The sequence below is a fragment of the Grus americana genome, chromosome 1, assembly GCF_028858705.1.
Source record: "Grus americana isolate bGruAme1 chromosome 1, bGruAme1.mat, whole genome shotgun sequence".
Taxonomy (NCBI): Eukaryota; Metazoa; Chordata; class Aves; order Gruiformes; family Gruidae; genus Grus; species Grus americana.
In genome coordinates, this window is record NC_072852.1 from 58,604,234 (window position 1) to 58,622,899 (window position 18,666).

Genomic DNA, 18,666 nt, shown 5'->3' on the forward strand with positions numbered 1-18,666 from the left:
ATATTGAAAGGGAGGCAGCAGGCCCTCCCTCACACTCTCTGGTGCCGGTGTACCTGTTCCTGTGAGTGTCACCAGCTCTGCACCCACCTGGGCAGCAGACTGCCCTTGGGCATCCCTGGTGGGGACGTGCGATTGGGATGGTGGGGAGGGATGGTGGCTGGAGGCAGAGTGAAGGGGGCAGGGTCATGGTTTGGGGAGACAGGCGTCAGCAGTGAGTGTCAGACCCTAGTTTGAGACTCTGGGGCATTTGAGGGGCAGCAGGGGACACGCAGTCCTGCGCTGGGGAGGCAGAGTAGGGTTAAAGCGGGGGGCGGTAATTCAGAGCAGCGCCCACAGGAAAAGTCTGGGGCTGGGGGAATTCCTGGGGGAACATTGTTCCTCCCAAGAACAATATAGGACCCTGCGCCTTAACATCACTCGCGCCCACATCCGTGTCACCTTCCCCTCCTCCCACAAGAGCAGAGAGCTGAGCAGTGCCGCAGAGATCGGGCTGGGCTGTCACAGAGGAGCAGGGAAAAACGGTCAAGCAACAGGTTTGTCCTCCCACATCAGCTGCTAGTCACCTCGGAGATGTCCCAGCCTGGGCATGTCCGGTGAGGCAAACGCAGTGACAGACCCAGGGCTCTGCCCCTCCACTCTCCACCCTCCATCCTCTTCCTCCCCCGGGGCTGGCGCCCCGCCCCGTGCCCGGAGGCGGGACCGGGGCCGGGGCCGGGGCTGGCAGGGAGCAAGAGCGAACTGCACGGAGGGAGCAGGTGGAGAGGCAGACGTCCTGCGTGCATGGCACCCGGCCTCTTCCCTGCAGCCCAGCGCCAGCCGCTCGCCTTTGCCCCGCAGCCCCTGGCTTGGATGTGCAGGCTGGTGTCTTCTGAGGAACTGATGCTTTCTGTCCAGACTCCCCACTGATGGCTCTGATCTCCTTTGCTGCCCCCTCGACCCCCAGCCTGCGACCCTCGGCCTCTCCACCGGGAGTGGGATGCTCACTTTCCTCCTGGCAGGCTGTACCAGCCACCTACCAGTCACCTCGGAGTATTTTCCCATCACGTGTCCCTGCCGTGCTGGGTCGTAAGCCCTCTTAGTCTGAAAATTCCCCCTGCTTCACCAGTATCCTCTGGGGCTGCTGTCTCTTTGGCTTTCTGGTCTTCACCCACCCTATTCCTTGGCCACATCCTATTCAGACCTCACCCTCGCCTTGTCCTGCCCCTTCAGAGGCTTTGAGAGGAGCGGACAGCTTCACATGGAGGTACGGACAGAGGTTGTCCTTGTTTGATACGATACCAGCTGCAGCAGGAACAATTTGGGAGCCATGGGCCGTCGGCTCATCCGTGGTCTCTCTGGAGCCGCAGTCTTCCTTGTCAGTGTGGCTCTCCTCTCCGTGCGGCACCGTGGGGCTCCAGAAACAGCTCGGTACCCAGGGCTCAGGGAGGGGATGTCGGAGAAGCTAGGGCGACGGAACAAAGTGAGCCCAGAGGATGCCACGGTAGGTGATAGCAGGAACCAGAAGGACCTGCAAGTCCATCCTCCGGAGGGATACAGGACTGAGGGAAGCCTGACCCTTGGGGACATCTTCATAGCTGTGAAGACAACCAAGAGATTTCACCAGAGCAGGATGGAGCTGCTCCTGGACACGTGGATATCCCGAGCAAGAGAGCAGGTGAGCGTGTGGATTTGAGCTAGAGAAGGGGCGTTTGGTTAACGGGGCAGGGACAGGGTGTCAGTGGGGGGGATAAAGGCCAAAGGAAGGGAAGGCTGGGCACTACAGTCCCATCCAGCACTTTGCCTCATTTTCCCTAATTCTCACTTCTGTTCATGTTGAAAGGGGGATGCTACCCAGCAAAATGTTTCACTGGTAGCTGGTTCATGGGAAAAGCTGGCAGGGAGGATGGAGAGCTTGTGTGGGCCCTTCCCATGAAGGCTGGGAGGACAAGTGCTCTTATCAGGCATCACCTGTCCCTAACCTAAGCCTGACTCTTTCAGCCTGAGGTGGAGGAGATTGAATTTCCCTTTTTTATCCAATAACACCAGGGGCTGCAGACTGCCTGGCCCACACCAGACTGAGAGCACAGATTGTCCTGGGTCTGTCTGTCTGAAAAGGTGGTTTTCTACCTCCTAGTGCCATGAGTTTGCTAGGTTTTGAGCCAAGTGGCTCCCCCTGGCCCTCCATCAGGATGCCTGCATTGCGCCTGGGCACCCTTTGCCCCAGGATGGTGTGGTGCAGCAGGCAGGAGACCAAGGCTGCAGGACGTGGGTGCAGCAGGGGTGTTTACAGCCCTGTTCACTCCCCAGCACATCAGCACAATCCATGCCTTGCTGTCTTGGGTAGATCCCCTCACGTGCACAATCTTGAAGTGATGTGTGTCTATATTTGACTTTTTAAATTTTTATTTTTTTTTAACTGGGGGTCTGATTTTTTCACTCTTTGCTAAAGCAGAGTTTGGAGAGTTTCCTTCCTGTTAGAGGAACTGGTGTGGGGCACCACGTTGGTGGTGCTGTGCAGACTGGCTTACTGGTGGGCAGAAGTACTCCCCAGAGCCCAGGCACTTTTCTCCCTCCCTCGTAGAGCTGCTCCTCAAGAAAGAAGAAATCCTGTGGCTGCCCCTAAAGGTTGTTGGGGGTTTTTTTGCCTCTGCCCATGTGTGATGGGCCTAGAAGACAAATTCAAGCCTTGGCAAGGGAGGGGGATGGGGGCGGAGGTATTGGGTAGGAGAATGCTTGAAGCAATGCAGGGTTTTCTGGGTAAGGGTGGTTTTCCACTTGATGGTGCTGCAACTGTCTGGTCTGCTGTGGTCGTCACAGGAAGCCATGTCCTATTTTGAGCACACTTCCTCTCCTGTCTGCATGTCCCGCTCAGCATCTGAGATGCCTTGCTTCCTCCTCCAGACGCACTTCTCTCTGCCTGACCTCAGCCCAGCAGCTCTTCGGAGAAACCAAACCCAACGACACGGCTGCACTGGCATTAAGATATTGTGACTGGGGCTTTTGGAGTGGGTTTTTAAGGAGCAGCTCGCCTTTCCCTCCTCGTGCATTTAGCAAACAGGTGCCTGGCCGTTCTGCTGATGACAGGAATTAGATAATACCTCCCCAGATTCATCAGTCTCTCTGTTTGGCAGGCAAACGATGTCCAAACCTGGGAAGAGGTGTTGAATTTTCCACGCTGCTGCCAGCCTCTAGGAAAGCTTCACAGACTAAGTAGGAGAATAGGAAGGAAGGGTAGAGCAGGAGCGTCAATCATTTTTAAACAGTGTTTTTTCATTGTTATCAATTTTTGTTGCAAGCTCAGTATTTTCCTCCCCGCCTGCTCAATTTTCCATGTTTTTCTTCTGCTTTTTTTTACTAAATGGCCTTCAGGGTAGGGGAGCGGGGGCGGGGCAGGAGGTAAAGAGAAGTACATGAAAGTCAAAAGCCTTTTTTTTTTTTTTAAATATACTGCTGCTGGAGGGGGGTTTGTAGGTAGGAGAAAGGGTTAGTTTTGAAAAATTGACAATATATAAACCTTACTTAGCAAAAAAAAAAGATAGCTCCTGATTTGCAAAGGACATTTAATAGTTGTGGGGCCAGGGATAGGGCACCAGACCTCCTATTAATGAGTCTTTATGGAGGGGCATAGGCTTTAAGAGCCAGTCTTGGAGAGATCCAGGTCTCAGAAGCCCTGATGTGCAGAGACTGCCTCCTCCTAGGGCTGACCCACTGTCTTGCTGTCTCACTCACCCTTACTTATGGCTGAAGACCGATTCAGTGGGTCCTTCTCTGCAGGTGGCCAGCGGGGAAATTTTAGCAGCTGGCCATGCTGCTGATGCCAAGCCTGGTTTCACAGCTGATTACCTGCATGGTGTCCTCCCGGAGGAAGCAACCCAGACCTCACAGGTCAGGCTTAGGTGACCGTAACAGGAGGCAGGAACAGCTGTGGGTTTTATGGCTAGGACAGTCTGTACAGGAGCCAAATTAAAAGTCCTCTATATTGGACTCTGTTGGGATAGACAATAAGAGAGAGAGATGTTTTTCCTGAAACTGCAGTGTCTAAACAGAAGAGAAGATATGCAGCTGGTGGGAGACAGGGAAGGGGAAGTGTGGGGTGGGTGCTCTTCACTGGAAGTTGGACCATGTTTTGCCTCTTGAGAACTGATCCACAACAAGCTTTCCACTGGAGCTTGATGTGGAAGTAATTTCCTCAGAAAAGGCTTCATCTAAACAAAAGTGTTGGTTTTGATGACTGTTTAGGCTGGACAGCATCTTAGAGTAGCTTACATTCTTGGCCCCAGTAGTTTTGATGGAGATAAGTCTAGGTTTCTGGTCTGAAATTTTGTTTGGTAATGTAAAATAATTCTAGCATCCAACCGATTGAAATGAAACCTTTAAATGACCCATCCTAAACTGGCTTTACATATTTCAGTGTTGTGAACACACTGTAGATTTTTAATCTCTTCTCCGGGCAGGGGAACAGCTTCCTGCCCAGCTGCACCAATTTTGGAGGCTGTTTCTTCCTGGAGGAGGGATACCCTGGGAACCTGGGAAATGGATGTGGTCATGGCTTGTCAGATTCCAAATCTTTATTCCCTTCTCCTAGTTTTGCCTTGCTAGGCTACTTTCCCAGTTTGGGGTGAGGGGGCCTCAAAGTCTAGTGTTCATCAATTGCATGGGCATGGAGAACTGCCAGGCAAAGCTGTTGGACACCAGTGACTCTGTATCACTGCTGGCACTGCCGTCCACCAGACATCCGTTCCTATCCAGCCATCTTCTTGGCTCTAGAACGGAGGGATGCCTTCTGTGCTGCATCCCACCTCAAGCCCAGATTGGCTGTCCTGCAGCAGCAGTGACAGCCACCCTGGGCTGCTCTCAGTGCATATGGGAGCTGGGCTCTGTGATTACCCCCCATCCCTGGCAGGAGGAACCGTGCTGGGGGTGACGTGGTGCAGGAGGCGAGTGGGAAGCTGTGGCTGAATGGCTGCTCCACAAACCTACGGGCTGCCTGCCAGAGTGGGCAGCCCATGAGCGCTGGGGCACCATGACAGGAGATCCTGCATGGCCCCATAGAGATGGTCTGGTGAAGAACAGGAGGGTGGATATTGTGGGGAGGCTGCTTCTGTCCACCTCATTTGCCTGCAGGGACACAAGTGACACTGGGTGTTCCTCTGCTTGCACATCCCCAATGGGGACAGTAGCTCTGGTGTGGCCAGAGTGACCTTCTAAATCTCTTCCAGGCTCCATTAGTATGGACAACAGCAGCTGGTGTCTTCTTGAGAAAGACCTGTGTAACTGGGCCAAATGCTCTCCAGGCAGGTTTTTAGCCGGGGCCCTTCTCCCTCTCTCCCATCTCAGCCATCATGTGCAGCTTTGCTGAGGGACACACGGCAGCAGTCGCTCAGATTTCGGCAGCAGCTGCTGTTCCAGATTTCCCGCTCTCGGAAGCATGAGGGATGGAGAGATGAGGATGCAGGCAGCTGCCTGTGCTGTGTCTCCTTCAGGACAGAGCCAGGACACACATGCCAGCATCTCTGGAGTACTGCAGCTGGGTGTACCATGGAGATCAGAGTTTGGGAGAGCCAGAGAAATGAGATTTGCCTAGCCCGCACACTCTTAGCACCTTTTTCCAGTTCTTTTGGAGAGTCTGGGGTGACAATGCCCCTTCATCCCTGGGCTCCCACAGAAACATGTCCGGTGTCTGCAAAAAAGTATTTCCCACCTTGCATCAAGAGGAAAGCAGGAACCAAGTAGAAAATCTGGGAAAAGATAGATTCCTGTTTTAAGTCAGTCAGATATGATGTTTATTAGCTAATTTTATATCTGTAAGCAAGTAATTTCCAGCAACAACGTTTCTGTTTTTTTGAAAATGTCAGAAAGTTTCAATGGTTTCAGAACATTTTTCTTAAGATGAAATATTTGTCATAGTGGAAATTTCTGGCTCTGACACGCTAGCGAGGGAAATCCCATGCCAGTGACAATCCCTGCCTTGCCTGAAGGTGGTGATACGGTCCCCTGACCCAGAGCGACTCCTTTACCTGAGACCTAGCGAATTGCTTCTTGTCCCGTGATCACCTTTAAAGTGGTTTTAACTTAGAGACTTTACCAGTGGGGTGGGGTAGGAGTGTGTGCATGGCCCGTTGCTGCAGCTCAGCTGCTGGAGGGTAATTTGCCAAGTCGCTGTAGCACGTACATTTGAGATCATGAAACCATCCTGCTGCCTCTGCTCAAGCCAGGTGGTCTCTGAGGGTCCTTCGTTGCTTTCTTTTCACGTGCAGAACATTTCTCTTGCCGTGTCCTCCTGATGGGGGCATATCTCCCAAATGCTGGGTGGGTGTGGGGAGATGCAGAGACTCTCATCTTCTCAGAGCCTTTGGGAGCAATGATGGCTCCTGGAGCGGTTGTCTGCCTGCCTCGTCCCCTTTGTCCCTGCCCAGGTGCTGCGTTTAACCAGCCTGTGGGCAGCTGGTGGAGAGACTGTTTACGGCTCGCGACTCCTTTTTGATTTCATGAAAGCTCATTTTCTGCCTGAGGAAAGCTTTTCTCCACCAGCCCTGATCCTCGCCTGGCCCTGAATAGGGGGAGATGTGCCACATAATGGCAGAGAGAGGGATTAGAGAGGCCTGGGGGTGGTGGAAGAGGAGGAGGAGGAGGCGGGAAGCAGCAGGGGGCTGTGCACACTTAACACACAAACAGATGTTCTCCTTTTAACCCGACCATCATTCAACCACAGTGCTTTCATTTTTCTACCACCGACACCTAAGCCAGGGCTCCCTCACAGGTCCCCTTCTCCCTGATCCTAAGGTGGTGGGACGGGAGGGAAATGAAGCCACACAAGCGTTGATGATTGTGCCATGCAGGAAGGGAGAGAGCGGCCATCCCTCTGCTCAACTGCTGCCTGGGATGGGGGCATGGCAGCAGAGGATGGAGTGAGGTGACCATGGCAAGCATGTCCAGCTGTGGGGAGGAAGGAGTGGGTGGCCAAGTGGGTGGCCAGGAGCAGCACCAGCTCCAGCCCTGGGAGTAACCTTTCCTTGTTTCCCCAGACCTACATCTTCACCGACGAAGAAGATGATGCCCTGAAAAGGAGAATGGGTAACGACCTGTGCTATAATGCCACCTCCCCCCCACCTTCAGTCTCTGAACTGCCACAGCCTGGCATGAAGGCTGGCTCTCCTATGCCAGCGCTGCCCCTTGAAGCACACCCCTCGCCATGTCCCATGGGAGGACCCCAAGGTGCAGTGGTGATGACCTGGTTTAGCTGGCTTACCCCAGGGCATGCAGCCAACTGGAGGCAGGGTGCTGTCTGCCTTAAATCATCCACAGGTGGAAGCAGCCCATGAGAGAGCCCTTAAGCCCCCACACCCTGGCTGGCAGGGTGGAAGTGCAGTCAGCAGGTGTTGTAGTTTTGGCCAAGATGCTTGGCTTTCTCCAAATTTCATCTCCTGGTACAGGGAAGGATGGAGCCCACGTCACCGCGGGCTCTGATGCCTGTCTGGGGGGATGCAAGATTAGCTGTGAACAAACCCCTTCCCTCCCGCCCAGAGGTCCTCACCGTGACCGTATGAAGTGGTCTGGCCCTGAGCCACAGCTTGCTTTCTCCCGGCAGGTGACCATGCGATCTTCACCAACTGCTCTGCCGAGCACAGCCACCTGGCCCTCTCCTGCAAGATGGCCGCCGAGTTCGATGCCTTCCTGGCCAGTGGCCGGAGGTGAGGCAGGGCTGCCGTGGGGGTACCTGTGAGAGCAAGAAGCACCCCTCTTAATTCAAACCTCTTGTGTCTTCATTCCCATCTTCCCCCAGCTGGTTCTGCCATTTGGATGATGACAACTACCTGAACCTTCGGGCCCTCCTGAAGCTCTTGTCCTCCTACTCTGCGACGTGGGACATTTACCTGGGGAAACCCAGCCTGAACCGACCCATCCGGGCCTCTGAAACGCTGCCAAACAACCAGACGGTACAGCCTGCTGCGGTGGTGTGGGCGCTGATGGGTTGTTTTTAGTGCTCTGGCTCATTGGTGGTAGATGTACCCCAAGGAGAGACAGGTCCCAACAGCAACAGGCAACAGCTGAAAACTCGCCAGTCTTGTCTGAACATGGTTGTAGGTGTTGACTCAATCCGATCTACCTAGCGGAAAAGTCCCACGTTGCTGCTGTGCCTTTGGGTACCTGTCTGCCAGGAGATAAGCTTGCCTTGGGCAGCCCACCTGCTGCTGTCAGCAGGAACTTGGCCGCTCCAAATATGAGGAGGTCAAAATCTAAGCTGTACTTCTGGCAAGTCCTTCTTCTGGGAAGCAGTCAGGGGTCTGGAGTGACAATAGGGCTGTGTTTATCCTGGCATCAAAGCCAGGTTTCCAGCATTCCCATCTCAGGGAGTATGGTATCATCTGAGCCTCTGCCATTGATTTTCTCTGCTGTTTCTCTCCAGAAATCTGTGCGCTTCTGGTTTGCCACAGGAGGGGCTGGGTTCTGCATCAGCCGCAAGCTGGCAAGCAAGATGGTGCCGTGGGCCAGGTGAGCTGTGCAGCTGGTGAGTATGGGAGCCTTTGGGGATGAGGAGCACGGCCGCACATTAATTCCTAGCAGCGTCAGATCTGCCTTCGTGTATGTGGTGTTTGCAAGGACATTTACGAGGGTGCAGAGTGCCACATGCTACGCATCTGCAAGCAGGTGGGACTGGAGGAAGACTGTAGTAGGTGGGTCTGCCACCTGATTAAAAAGAGGCAAGAGCAGGCAGGTCAGCAAACATGACTGTAGGATGACATACTCCCCTCTCCCCGACTCCTTTTAGCTCTTGGTTATCCCCCCACACTCCTTCCTGTCCCTTTTAGCTTCCTCTGACACTTTTCCTAAGTATTTTCCCTGTCTGCCTATCTCCTCTCCCCTTAATCTGCCTCTTTCCAACCTCTGGTACCGCCTTCCTGAGCCAATTTCCCATTTCCCAACCCCAAACCCTCTTCAGCTTCTTACAGTCATTTCCTCAGCTTGTTGCGCGGAGAACAGAGGTAGGTCCCGGGGTCTTGTGTTAGACCAGCCTACAGCAAGATGATGTTTTCCATGATGCCCTAGGTTATATCACAGCCTATATGCATATGCACTGATAGGCAATGGCTGTGCCAGCCGTAACCAGATCTGTGCATACCCAGAAAGACAGATCCGATCCACACCAGGTGGCTGGTTTAGCTGAAGCCCGTGATATGTATTTTATGGTAGACCCAGACAGCAGGATGATCTGTGATCTAGGGTAAAATGAAAGTGGCATGGATAGATAATGCCTAACCTGGCATAAAGTCTGCCACTACTGTGTTAAAATGCTTAAAACACATTTGACCTACCTGAGAGGTGTTATAGTAGACAATGCTTCATGCTGTGTGGCTGCTTCCAGTTAAAGGAGTCTTAAAATTTGGTTTAGGCTGTCATCAAAGGATGGCCAAACGTGTGGCGTTACATTACAGTGGAGCCATGGATGACTTATTCAAGCTGCACGAGACTGTCCAGTTTCTTCTCTTCTGGTCCTGGCCATGTAGTCCCACTGTTTCTCTTGTGCTGGCTTGTTTGACCCCTCAGGGACTCAGTGCAGCGCACCAAACGGGTAGAAAAGTGACTCAGCAAAGTCTGCCTGCTCTCTACATCAGCTCACCTAGGAGCTGAATACGTATCAGGGACAGCACCCGACAATTGGTGGGAGTGGGACAGCATGGCTGGAAGTGGTCAGAGAGCAAACACATTCCCAAATCTTTGCATGTGGAACTCGGGGATTTCTTGCCTAGTTCCAAGATTTACTCTGGTTTTCAATTAAGTCCTTCATTAATCTCCCATCCAAGTGCATGCCTATATCCCCCTCTTACCCTTTTCCTAACCCACGCAGCCCTACTCTCTTCCAGTGGCAGGAACTTCCTGAGCACTTCAGAGCTCATCCGCCTGCCGGATGACTGCACTGTGGGTTACATCATTGAGTGCAAAGTCGGCGGGCAGCTGCTGCCCAATGCGCTCTTCCACTCCCACCTGGAGAACCTGCAGCTCATATCCCCGTCTCGGCTCACACAGCAGGTGAGGAGGAGAAATGGAGCAAGAGGGAGGTGTGTGAGGAAGGAGAAGTGGAGGGGAGCTTACAGGTGCATTGCTGTCTTGGTGGGACTGGCATGGATTGAATCAATTGTCTGCTCTTTTGGGGAGGCTTTCCTGACAAATGCTTCTTTGAAATAAGGAGCGGATGTTGCCTGCAGCAGAGATGCCAGTCACAGTGCCCCGGGGGTCAGTGCTGGGGAGCCCATGTATGGGGAGTGATGGGAGGATTGAGGGCATCCCCGGGGGGAATGTGGCACAAGGACAAACAGATTGATTGAGGAAGGGTCTTTGACATGACACCATGTTTGCCTTGCGCGGGAGATAACAAGGGGTGTAGGGGGCTTGGAGAGGTGAAGGACCAGCACAGTGGACCATCATGGGAAGGAAGACAGGAGAGACATGGAAGGCAGAGGCCAAGCCAGCAGAGAAGGAACCAGAATGGGAGCTTCTGTCACCCAAAGCAAGTTCCTTGCTCCTGAACTCACCTCATCTTCCCTGCTCCTTTCTCACCACCCCTCTTTGCAGGTCACCCTCAGCTACGGTGTCTTTGAGAACAAGCTCAATGTTATTGAACTCAGCGGCCCCTTCTCACACCAAGAGGATCCCTCAAGGTACGGGCGTGAGTGCTTTGGGTGTTGCTGTGGTGTGAGCCCTCAGGCAATAGGCTGAGAAGGGGAGGCAGCCAAATGGGATGCAGAAGGTCTAGAGTGAGGGACAGAAACCTTGCAGTCACCTGGCTTATTATGTGAGGGGCGCACCAGCATTAAGCTGTTTGTGAACGCTTACAAACTTTGCAAACCTTTTGGATGAGTGAGAAAAAAAGGAGTATCAAAACATTTTATTTGCACAGTTCCTGAGTCAAAAGTATTGCCATTTATTTCACATTTTGAGACCAAACAAGCTAACCTTTTACCTCTGGGACAGGAACAGAAATGTTCTTTTAAACACAGGAAAGGAAATTCTGCTTGCTTTTTCATTTTTTGTTTTGCCGAGAAAACTGAAGGGAAAAAAGAAAAAGGTGCACTTCAGGCTGACTGCAAACAAAAGTGTTCTTTGATTTACCTTCTCTGCTTTGAGTGAACAAACGTAAAGTTGTTATTTGCAGAGCATGGGTAGGAAGCTCCTGGCTGGACATAGCAGGGGTGGGAAGCAGCTAGGTGATGAAAAGAGCATCAACAGAACCGTGTAGTGGGGGCTGGTGCAGTGCCCATCTCCCTGCCTGTGATCAGGGTGAGCCATGGGCTTGGGCTTCATGGTCCAGAGCTGGATTCAAGTGTCAGAGGGAATCTTGGCTGCTTAGCTTTGCTGAGAAAAGACATCTCGAGGTGAACAACCAGTCCTGGAGCTCTGTTGTGCATGGTGGGTGCCTGATGTGGGATGGGACGTGAGGGAGAGGTCTTCCATTCTCCACCTGTGCACCGGTGTAAAAACTGTAACCTGACCTTCCTTCTCTCTGTCCCCAGCAGGTTTCGATCACTCCACTGCCATCTCTATCCGGACACCTCCTGGTGCCTGCAGGCTGTTGGCTGGTGATGCCTGAGCCTCAGCTACAGTGCGTCCTGGTGACATCCATTCCTTGTGTGCATGTAGTGGGTGGGACACTGAAGAAGCTTGATGCTCCCAATTTCTCCTTTGCTATGGTGGTCTTGGGGCTGTGTGATGGCTTTTTTGGTCCTTGCTGAATACTGGTGATGCAGGACAAGAGACAAGATCTGTCCCGAAGATGGATAATATGGACTGGACACATGGTTGGGCTTCCCATCTGTGCTGGGATACGTGCAAGGCATGGGAGCAGTATTCCTTCCTGAGCAGATCAAGGACTGGGTAGTGACTGCTGGGCATCTGGGTGGAGATGGGGACCTGCTGCTGCTCCTTGCTGTGGATTTGTTGTGCTGGACTAGAAAAGCCCTGAGTATGGGTAACTGGTGCCCAACTGAGGATGGCTGATAGCGTGTCATGGCTCTCGCCTCTCTGAGCAGGCCCTCTTCCTCCATATCTGCCTGTGCTTTCCCCACCGCCCACTCTCCCCAGCCACAGACCCTTAGCTGAGTCTCTGCTTAGTCAAGGTCTATAGAAATGGAAAATGTGACCATTTCTGTACTGAATGAGTACTGGAAAAGCATAGTCCTTTCTCAGCAGAGGGGAGATGGGCAGGAAGTACAGAGAACCAGGAATTCCCCCCTCTACGGGACAAAGAGAGGGTGTAGGGTGAGGGAGCCAGGAGGAGACAGACCGAGATGAGGATGGTTCCTGCACTGAACATTGAAGGCTTGATCTTGTATAGCCCTGCATTATTCCTGTCTTTTTACCTTCTTGATATAGGGTCAGGATAATCTTTTGCTCTAATTACCAACCTGTCGTCTGAGATTAGACTCCAACTCCTACCTGTGAGAGAGGAGACATAAAGGATTAGAACTGGCTGAAAGAGAGGAGAAAGGAAGAGATGGAGAAGGAGCGCTCAGGAGCGGATTAGAGGTTACAGCTTTATAATCTTCTCTGTGCCCTGACCAAAAAAAATGAAGTCATGAAGGAATGAAAACAGCAAGGCAAAGAGCTTTTTATCTCTGTGTTCCTTTCCTCCAGATGCTAAGAGCAGCTTTCTGCCTCCCTGCTGTCCCTGCTGAGCGCAACAGGGGGAAGGAGCAGGCCCAAATAGGTTACAAGCTTTCTGGCATGTTAGTGGAGAGTCTTTTTCTCAGTACAGAGCCTGGCATGAAAGCTGGGCAATTCTGCTTGCTGGGGAATGAACTTTGGCACAATTTTGTCCTTGTACACATGGTTAAATGGCTGAGGGAGAGTGTTGCAGGGGAAAGCAGGAAGGCAAAGAGGCTGTTTTAAATGGCAGGTGGTGCCACAAACAGGTATTTCTCTTTAAAGAGTGTTTCAAAACACACTGCTGGGATCTGTGAAAGATTCCTGTAATCTCCAGATGAAAGGACAAATGCCCTTTCTCCGAAGAGCTGCTCAGCTTTGATGCTGCTGATGTGACTAAGCCTGCTGCTGGTGGGATGGAACAGCCAAGGTGACTATCAATGTGCCTCCACCGTTTTGAAAACTGGCCACCCTGTCGCCTCCTCCCACCCCCCAAAGCACCAGCATCCCCTACACAGCACACACGAAGTTTAAAGGAAAGGTGTCACAATGACCTTCTACCTCTGAAAAGGGAGATCTAGAAATAAATGAGCACTTTAATTTCTGGAGGAGCAGAAAACAGGAGCCTGTAGAGCTATTTTCCAGCCTGGTCTTTCTTACCGGCATTTAACCAGCTTGTGAAGCAGCAGAGAGCCCTGCTTTCTTCTCTTGCACAACACGCCTTTGAACTGGAAATTCATCCTGAGCAGGGACAGGAGCTAGCTGATGCCAATGGCATTCCTTGAGTCGTGCAAAGCACTTGGCTCACACAGCTACGCAAATCTAGGGACCATGTGTCTCAAAACAGAGACACCCAACTATTGGAATACAGGTGCAGCATAAAGAAGTCCTGCACCACAGGGCAAATGGTTTGGTATGAACTCAACCAGAAGATGAAAAATACTTCTGTGATAAGAAATGAGAGTCTTCAAGTGAAATCTACACTACCTGGATATCTTCTTTTTCCCCATTCAAACTTTCAGCTGTTGTCAATCGAGACTTTGAGTTAAAAAGCCAGTCCTATATGTAGATGTTCTGCTGACAGTCAAAGCAAAATGCAACTTGTGCCTGGAGAAGGACGAGAAGCTGGTACAGCAGCTTCATCTCCCTGGGGAAAAGCAAAGCAGAGAAACTGGAAGCCTGCTTTGGATCCTGGCCTCAGCTGGTCTGAACTGGCCTGGTGCCTTTTGCATGGCTGAAGATCAGATGTTAAATAGGTTGAGTCCTTGAGTGGCTGCATGGGGACCTGTTTAAGACTGGGCTTCATTGCTGGAGCAGCTAAGTGCCACTTCTGTGGAAAACGTCTTGTCTCATAAGGAAACTGAGAGCAGATGAGAAGATGTCTGGGGCAGGACATCTCTTGGGCTGTAGAGAAACGAATGACAGAAAAGTCCTGTTACGCCTGTGACGACAATGCGCTGGAAAGAAAATAGCTTCTCGGAGTCGACAAAAGAAACCAGGTTTTCTCTAAGAACAGAGAGACAGCTTAAGGGGACATTCACCACATGAAATCTGATCAACGTTAAAACCTGAGTTAAAATTAGTTTCAGGAATGGTTCCTGCCCCTGGGGCTTGCTGTCAGATGTTGTGGTTTTACAGTCTCATTTCCTAGTTTATTAAAATGTTTAGCTGCTTGGGAAAATTAGTAACAATCTCACGTGAAACTTTTCAGAGGACTGTCTTTTTTTATTATCCTTCATGATTTTCTGATGTAACAGTTAAAGTTTTTGGAAAGGTTCCACTGGGTCTATTAATTTTTTTTCTTTCTCTTTTTCTTTTTTTATATCACTCTCCCTCCTCTCTCTCACACTCCCTTTTCTCATTGCAGGAAAAAAAAAAAACATTCCAAGAACAAAAAGGGATGGAGACATGGTCTTTTTATTTTACTGGGAAAAATTGGGTCAAAGTCAAAGGTGTTGGCATGACCCTGCTGTTGTACAACATTAAGTATAGTTCAAGGTTTCAAGTACAGAGACCTCTGCCTGCCCAACACCATAGCAACCAACACTATTAATGATGTTTAAGCTGTATACTGAAGATTCAGAAAAAGGAGAAGGAGGGGAAAAAAGCAGTTACAGTATTTGAAATGTAAAGTATTAAGTGAGGCTTTCATGTTAACAATATCCTTTCTTCACTTTCCCCTTAGCTGTGAAGAATTTTTATAAGGAAACCCCTATTTGACAGTGCAAAAAAATGCTAATGACTATCCTTTCTTTAGGGGGAAAAGAGAAGTTAGTTGAAATAGGTGGGAAACTGCAGTTGTTGCTAAAGGCTTGAAGGGGAGAGAGAAGAATAGCAACGCTAGACAATGCTTCTGTCTCTGGTGCCAACTCCTCTTAACAGCTCTGCTGCCGAAGAAAAACAGATTTCTGAGCCGCTGTGGGATTTACCCAACTTGTACCTGGATCGCAGCCTCAGCTCTCTCCCCAGGCCTCTTGCTAAAGATGCAGCCTTCAAAAGATGAGCAGCAGGAGACAGAAGCCAAAAGGTGAGAAATAGGAACAGGAAGAAAGGAGATTGGAAGGAAAGAAACCAGCAAGTGAGGCCTTGGAGGAGACCATGGGAATTTCAGCTGTGCATTGAAAGTGCTGTTTGGGAGCTGCCCAGCAATAGCAGGAAAGGGGGTGTTGCCTGGACCCCCAGCTCTGGATGTTTTTGTGATCAGGACAATTGTAGCCCACCAGTGGCACAGAGGATGAGCCTGTGAGTCAGTTAATCCTGGAAGAAGTGAGATCAGGTTGGTTGGCCCCAAACCTCCTCCTCTTTTTTTTTTTTTTTTTTTAAATAACACTCCAGATAAATTGATGTCTTTTCATTTAACAATTATACTCAATTTCTTACAGCAGATTTGGCCTCTTAATTTTGACACTTCCTCTGCCCTTCCTTACAATGCAGGCTCTTCAGACAGTCCAGGGGTGGGATTAGCAGCTCTTTTCATTCATGTATTTAATTTCTTTTTTTCTCCAATCCCTGAAAAAGCCTACAAGACAGCTGGCTTGCCCTTTTGCACCACAGGCCACCAGGGCTCTACACGCCTGAGCACACTTCTGGGGTGGATGTGAAGGTGAAGGAGGATGGGTGACTGCTCCATTTGGAAACTGCATGGGCACAGAGAGGCATGGACCGTCCTTACATTCTTCCTCGAGGCACCTGCTAGCAGCTGGTGCCAGAAATGGGTTTTCATACTAACTGGGACTTTCTTCTGTCCCCAAATACTGCTCAGCTTATCCACTGAAGAGGATACAAGCATTACCATAGACATAAGCAAATCCAGGAAGAAGAGCAGCATCACAAATGTACAAATAACTGTGTCTGTTCTCACCAGCTGATGCGGGAATTTTTCCTCTAGACTTTCTGCCCAATTACCTGGGAGGTTGAAGGAGTGCAGGGCTGAGCTGTTGTTGCTCAGCTGGCATTGCCTCTTTAAAGCTGTTCCTTGACAGCTTCAGATTTTGGTCACTCCCTGTTTGATCCAGCTTGGACTCCAAGAAAGCTGGGAACTCCTCTCTCTCCCTGTTTGAACTGTATGTGACTAATTACAGACCCCAAGAATGGGCTTCTTGCCTATCTCTCATGTTTAAATTGCCTTCCAGGATTTTGCAAGGCTAAGGAGCCTCTTCAGATGTTACATCTGACTGTGCCTCGGTCAAGCCTCCCTTGGTTTTGCTGGGACCTGCATCTGATTCACAGTGAACTTTGAGATCAAATTAAACTGAGTGCTTTGTACATGGATTTTCTGGCCCTGACCCTTCTGCCACTGCTTGAGAAGAAGACAGTGTTGATTTTAGCTATGTAGGGGAAAAAAATTGCAACTAAACAGGGCACTGGATGGGGATAGATGCTGCTATTGTGAAATCCTGCTTTCCCCATCCCAGCCCCAGAAATGGGGGACAGAGAGAATCTACAGCTGGTGCCTTTGGCCATGGTGTATCAGGCCATCCTCTTCATGGCTGTGTTGGCATCTGATGAATGCTGGCCTGAGGACTGGTACCTTGCGGCTTAGGGGTTCGACAAAAAGAGGGGAAGGCTGGAAAGAAAAAGGCAAGGACTGTCTTCTCCTACCCACACACTCAACGCTGGCCTGTGGCTTCTCACTCATGGCTACCCCAGTAGCACAGTAGGAGACATGGGGCTTGGAAAGAGCATCAACCTCTATTCTACTCTGTGCTGTGTGTCTTCTGCCTGGGGAGACGGCATGTTACTCGGTTTTCATGAATGCTCAGAGAAGCAGCAGACTGGGGCAATGAGCAGGATGGATGTGCTGAAAAGGCTCTGCCCCTTCCTCATTGCCCCACCTTTCCCACATTACCATCAGCTTTGGGGTGAGGCTGACTGCAGAAGCTGGCTGAGCTTTCTCTGCTTGTGATGGTGTTTCTTCTAGCGTGCAGGGGAGAACGTTCCTCTCCAGGTTCTTGGGTAGGCCTGTTTTCCAAAGTCACAGTGTGGGGTGCAGACAGACAAGGTCTCGGTGCAGCTGGTAGGGAGAGCAGGGCCCCTCCATATCCCCCTCCCTTTCCCCCAGCATTCAGCTAGTGTTGGACGGTGTCTGTTTTTAGCAAAAGTCGCAGATTCAACAGCTGAGCTGATTTTCCAAAGGGACATATAAAACAAACAGCCTGCCATCTGCTCTATTGTCCTGGAATAGCGGCTTGGAGGGTGGGGGGAGAGGGAAGGAGGAGAATGAGGGGAATGAGAAACGGAGGTGGGGGAGAGGGTGGGAAGGAGGGGGAGCAGAAGAGAGGAAAAGGCAGAAAGGGGAGGCAGGAAGGTCATGGGGGCGGAGAGGAGGGTGAAGGTGGAGGCTGAGGGGGGAGAGAGAGAGAGAGAGAAGGAGACAAAAGAAAAAGGGGAGCTGTGTGAAAGCAGGGATGTGGTGAGGGGAGAGGACCAGTGACAGGCATGGGGGCAAACAGGGCTTTCTTGGGATCACCCTGGCTGGATCTCTGTTGGTGCTGTGAGCCACAGGGGCAGGCACATCCAGCACCCCTGTCCCTGCTGAGCCAGAGCCTGACTGCAAAAGAAACAAACTGGACTTAGTGGCCTGGATAATCACTCCCCTTCCACCCACACAGCCCTGCCTGCTTGCCTGCTGTACACCCCCCCTCTGCGCTGGCTTTTATTGAGTGCCGCAGGGCAGGGATTGAACTCCAGGTTTGGCAGCAGAGTAAATAACAGCAACATTGGCCTCTCCGGCCCGGGAGGGAGGAGGGCTGGTTTTAATCAAAGGTAAATAACAGTCAGTATTCTCTGACCCTTAATCCAATTTCCTAGAACTGGAGAATAATGTTCCAACTTAGACACGTGGCGCTGGCCCACAGGAGAGGGATGGCTACTCAGCCAGCCAGCTGCTGGGCACAGCACAGCCAAGGAGAGCAGAACTGGGGGAGATGCCACAAGGCAGGTAGTTCATCCCGGCTGGCCTGGGGCTGTGCTGTGCTCTTCTGACTCTTCCTGGTACATTTGCCTTGCTTCAGTCATCCCAAAAGATGGGGCTGGCATGCTGGCAGGCAGTGCATCCCCATGGAATGTGCGCCCAGTTGATTAAAGGCTCTCTGATTTTCTCTGTTGACAGTAGAGTTGGGGCACAGCCAATGCCCTGCATCTGCATCCCTGAAGGGCATTTTTGCCTTTCATGGTGACCTGGAGAATGATGATTATGAAGTTGTGATTGCTGTCCTATACTCGTGGCAGGAATCACTATGGGTTCCTGCTACATGGTGAGTGTGAGCAAGATTTCAGTGTTGGAGAGAAATGTTTGGGTTGTTATTAGTCTGGTAACACAAGGGTCTGTGTGACTCGAGAGTTTGCACTCTGACTTGGTCACGTATCAGAATCCCAGAGAGTTAAGTAGGTGGTGTTATTGAGCTATCAGGAGGTTATCTGGTCCTGCAGGAGGGCCAGCCACCTTACACCCCTTCTGTCAGATGTTTTTCCAACTGACTCTCAAAACACGTTGTTCTGGTCCAGACTATTGGCATCAGATTGGAAAACCAGGTTGCTGGTAACAAA

At 51.1% G+C, this 18,666-nt stretch overlaps 1 protein-coding gene across 2 annotated transcripts; it reads left to right on the forward strand.

Moving 5' to 3' along the window:
- Positions 1 to 538: 538 nt before the first annotated feature.
- On the forward strand, positions 539 to 14,394 carry MFNG (MFNG O-fucosylpeptide 3-beta-N-acetylglucosaminyltransferase). 2 transcript variants are annotated; one of them, XM_054813053.1, is made up of 8 exons: positions 539 to 1,654; positions 7,005 to 7,053; positions 7,568 to 7,670; positions 7,763 to 7,916; positions 8,387 to 8,472; positions 9,843 to 10,008; positions 10,552 to 10,637; positions 11,490 to 14,394. In XM_054813053.1, exons 1-8 carry the CDS (start codon positions 1,307 to 1,309, stop codon positions 11,557 to 11,559), a joined length of 1,062 nt encoding a protein of 353 aa, XP_054669028.1. In that variant the 5' UTR covers positions 539 to 1,306; the 3' UTR covers positions 11,560 to 14,394. The 2 variants fall into 2 exon arrangements, with proteins under 2 accessions (XP_054669028.1, XP_054669029.1); XM_054813054.1 differs by having other exon boundaries at positions 541 to 1,654; positions 11,493 to 14,394.
- The last annotated feature ends 4,272 nt before the right edge of the window (positions 14,395 to 18,666 follow it).

Bases quoted from the DNA above. Each gene is read 5' to 3' on its own strand.
- MFNG (XM_054813053.1), top strand. From the start codon at position 1,307: ATGGGCCGTCGGCTCATCCGTGGTCTCTCTGGAGCCGCAGTCTTCCTT. The intron at 1,655-7,004 runs GTGAGCGTGTGG...TTGTTTCCCCAG, and splicing joins TATCCCGAGCAAGAGAGCAG to ACCTACATCTTCACCGACGA. The intron at 8,473-9,842 runs GTGAGCTGTGCA...ACTCTCTTCCAG, and splicing joins AAGATGGTGCCGTGGGCCAG to TGGCAGGAACTTCCTGAGCA.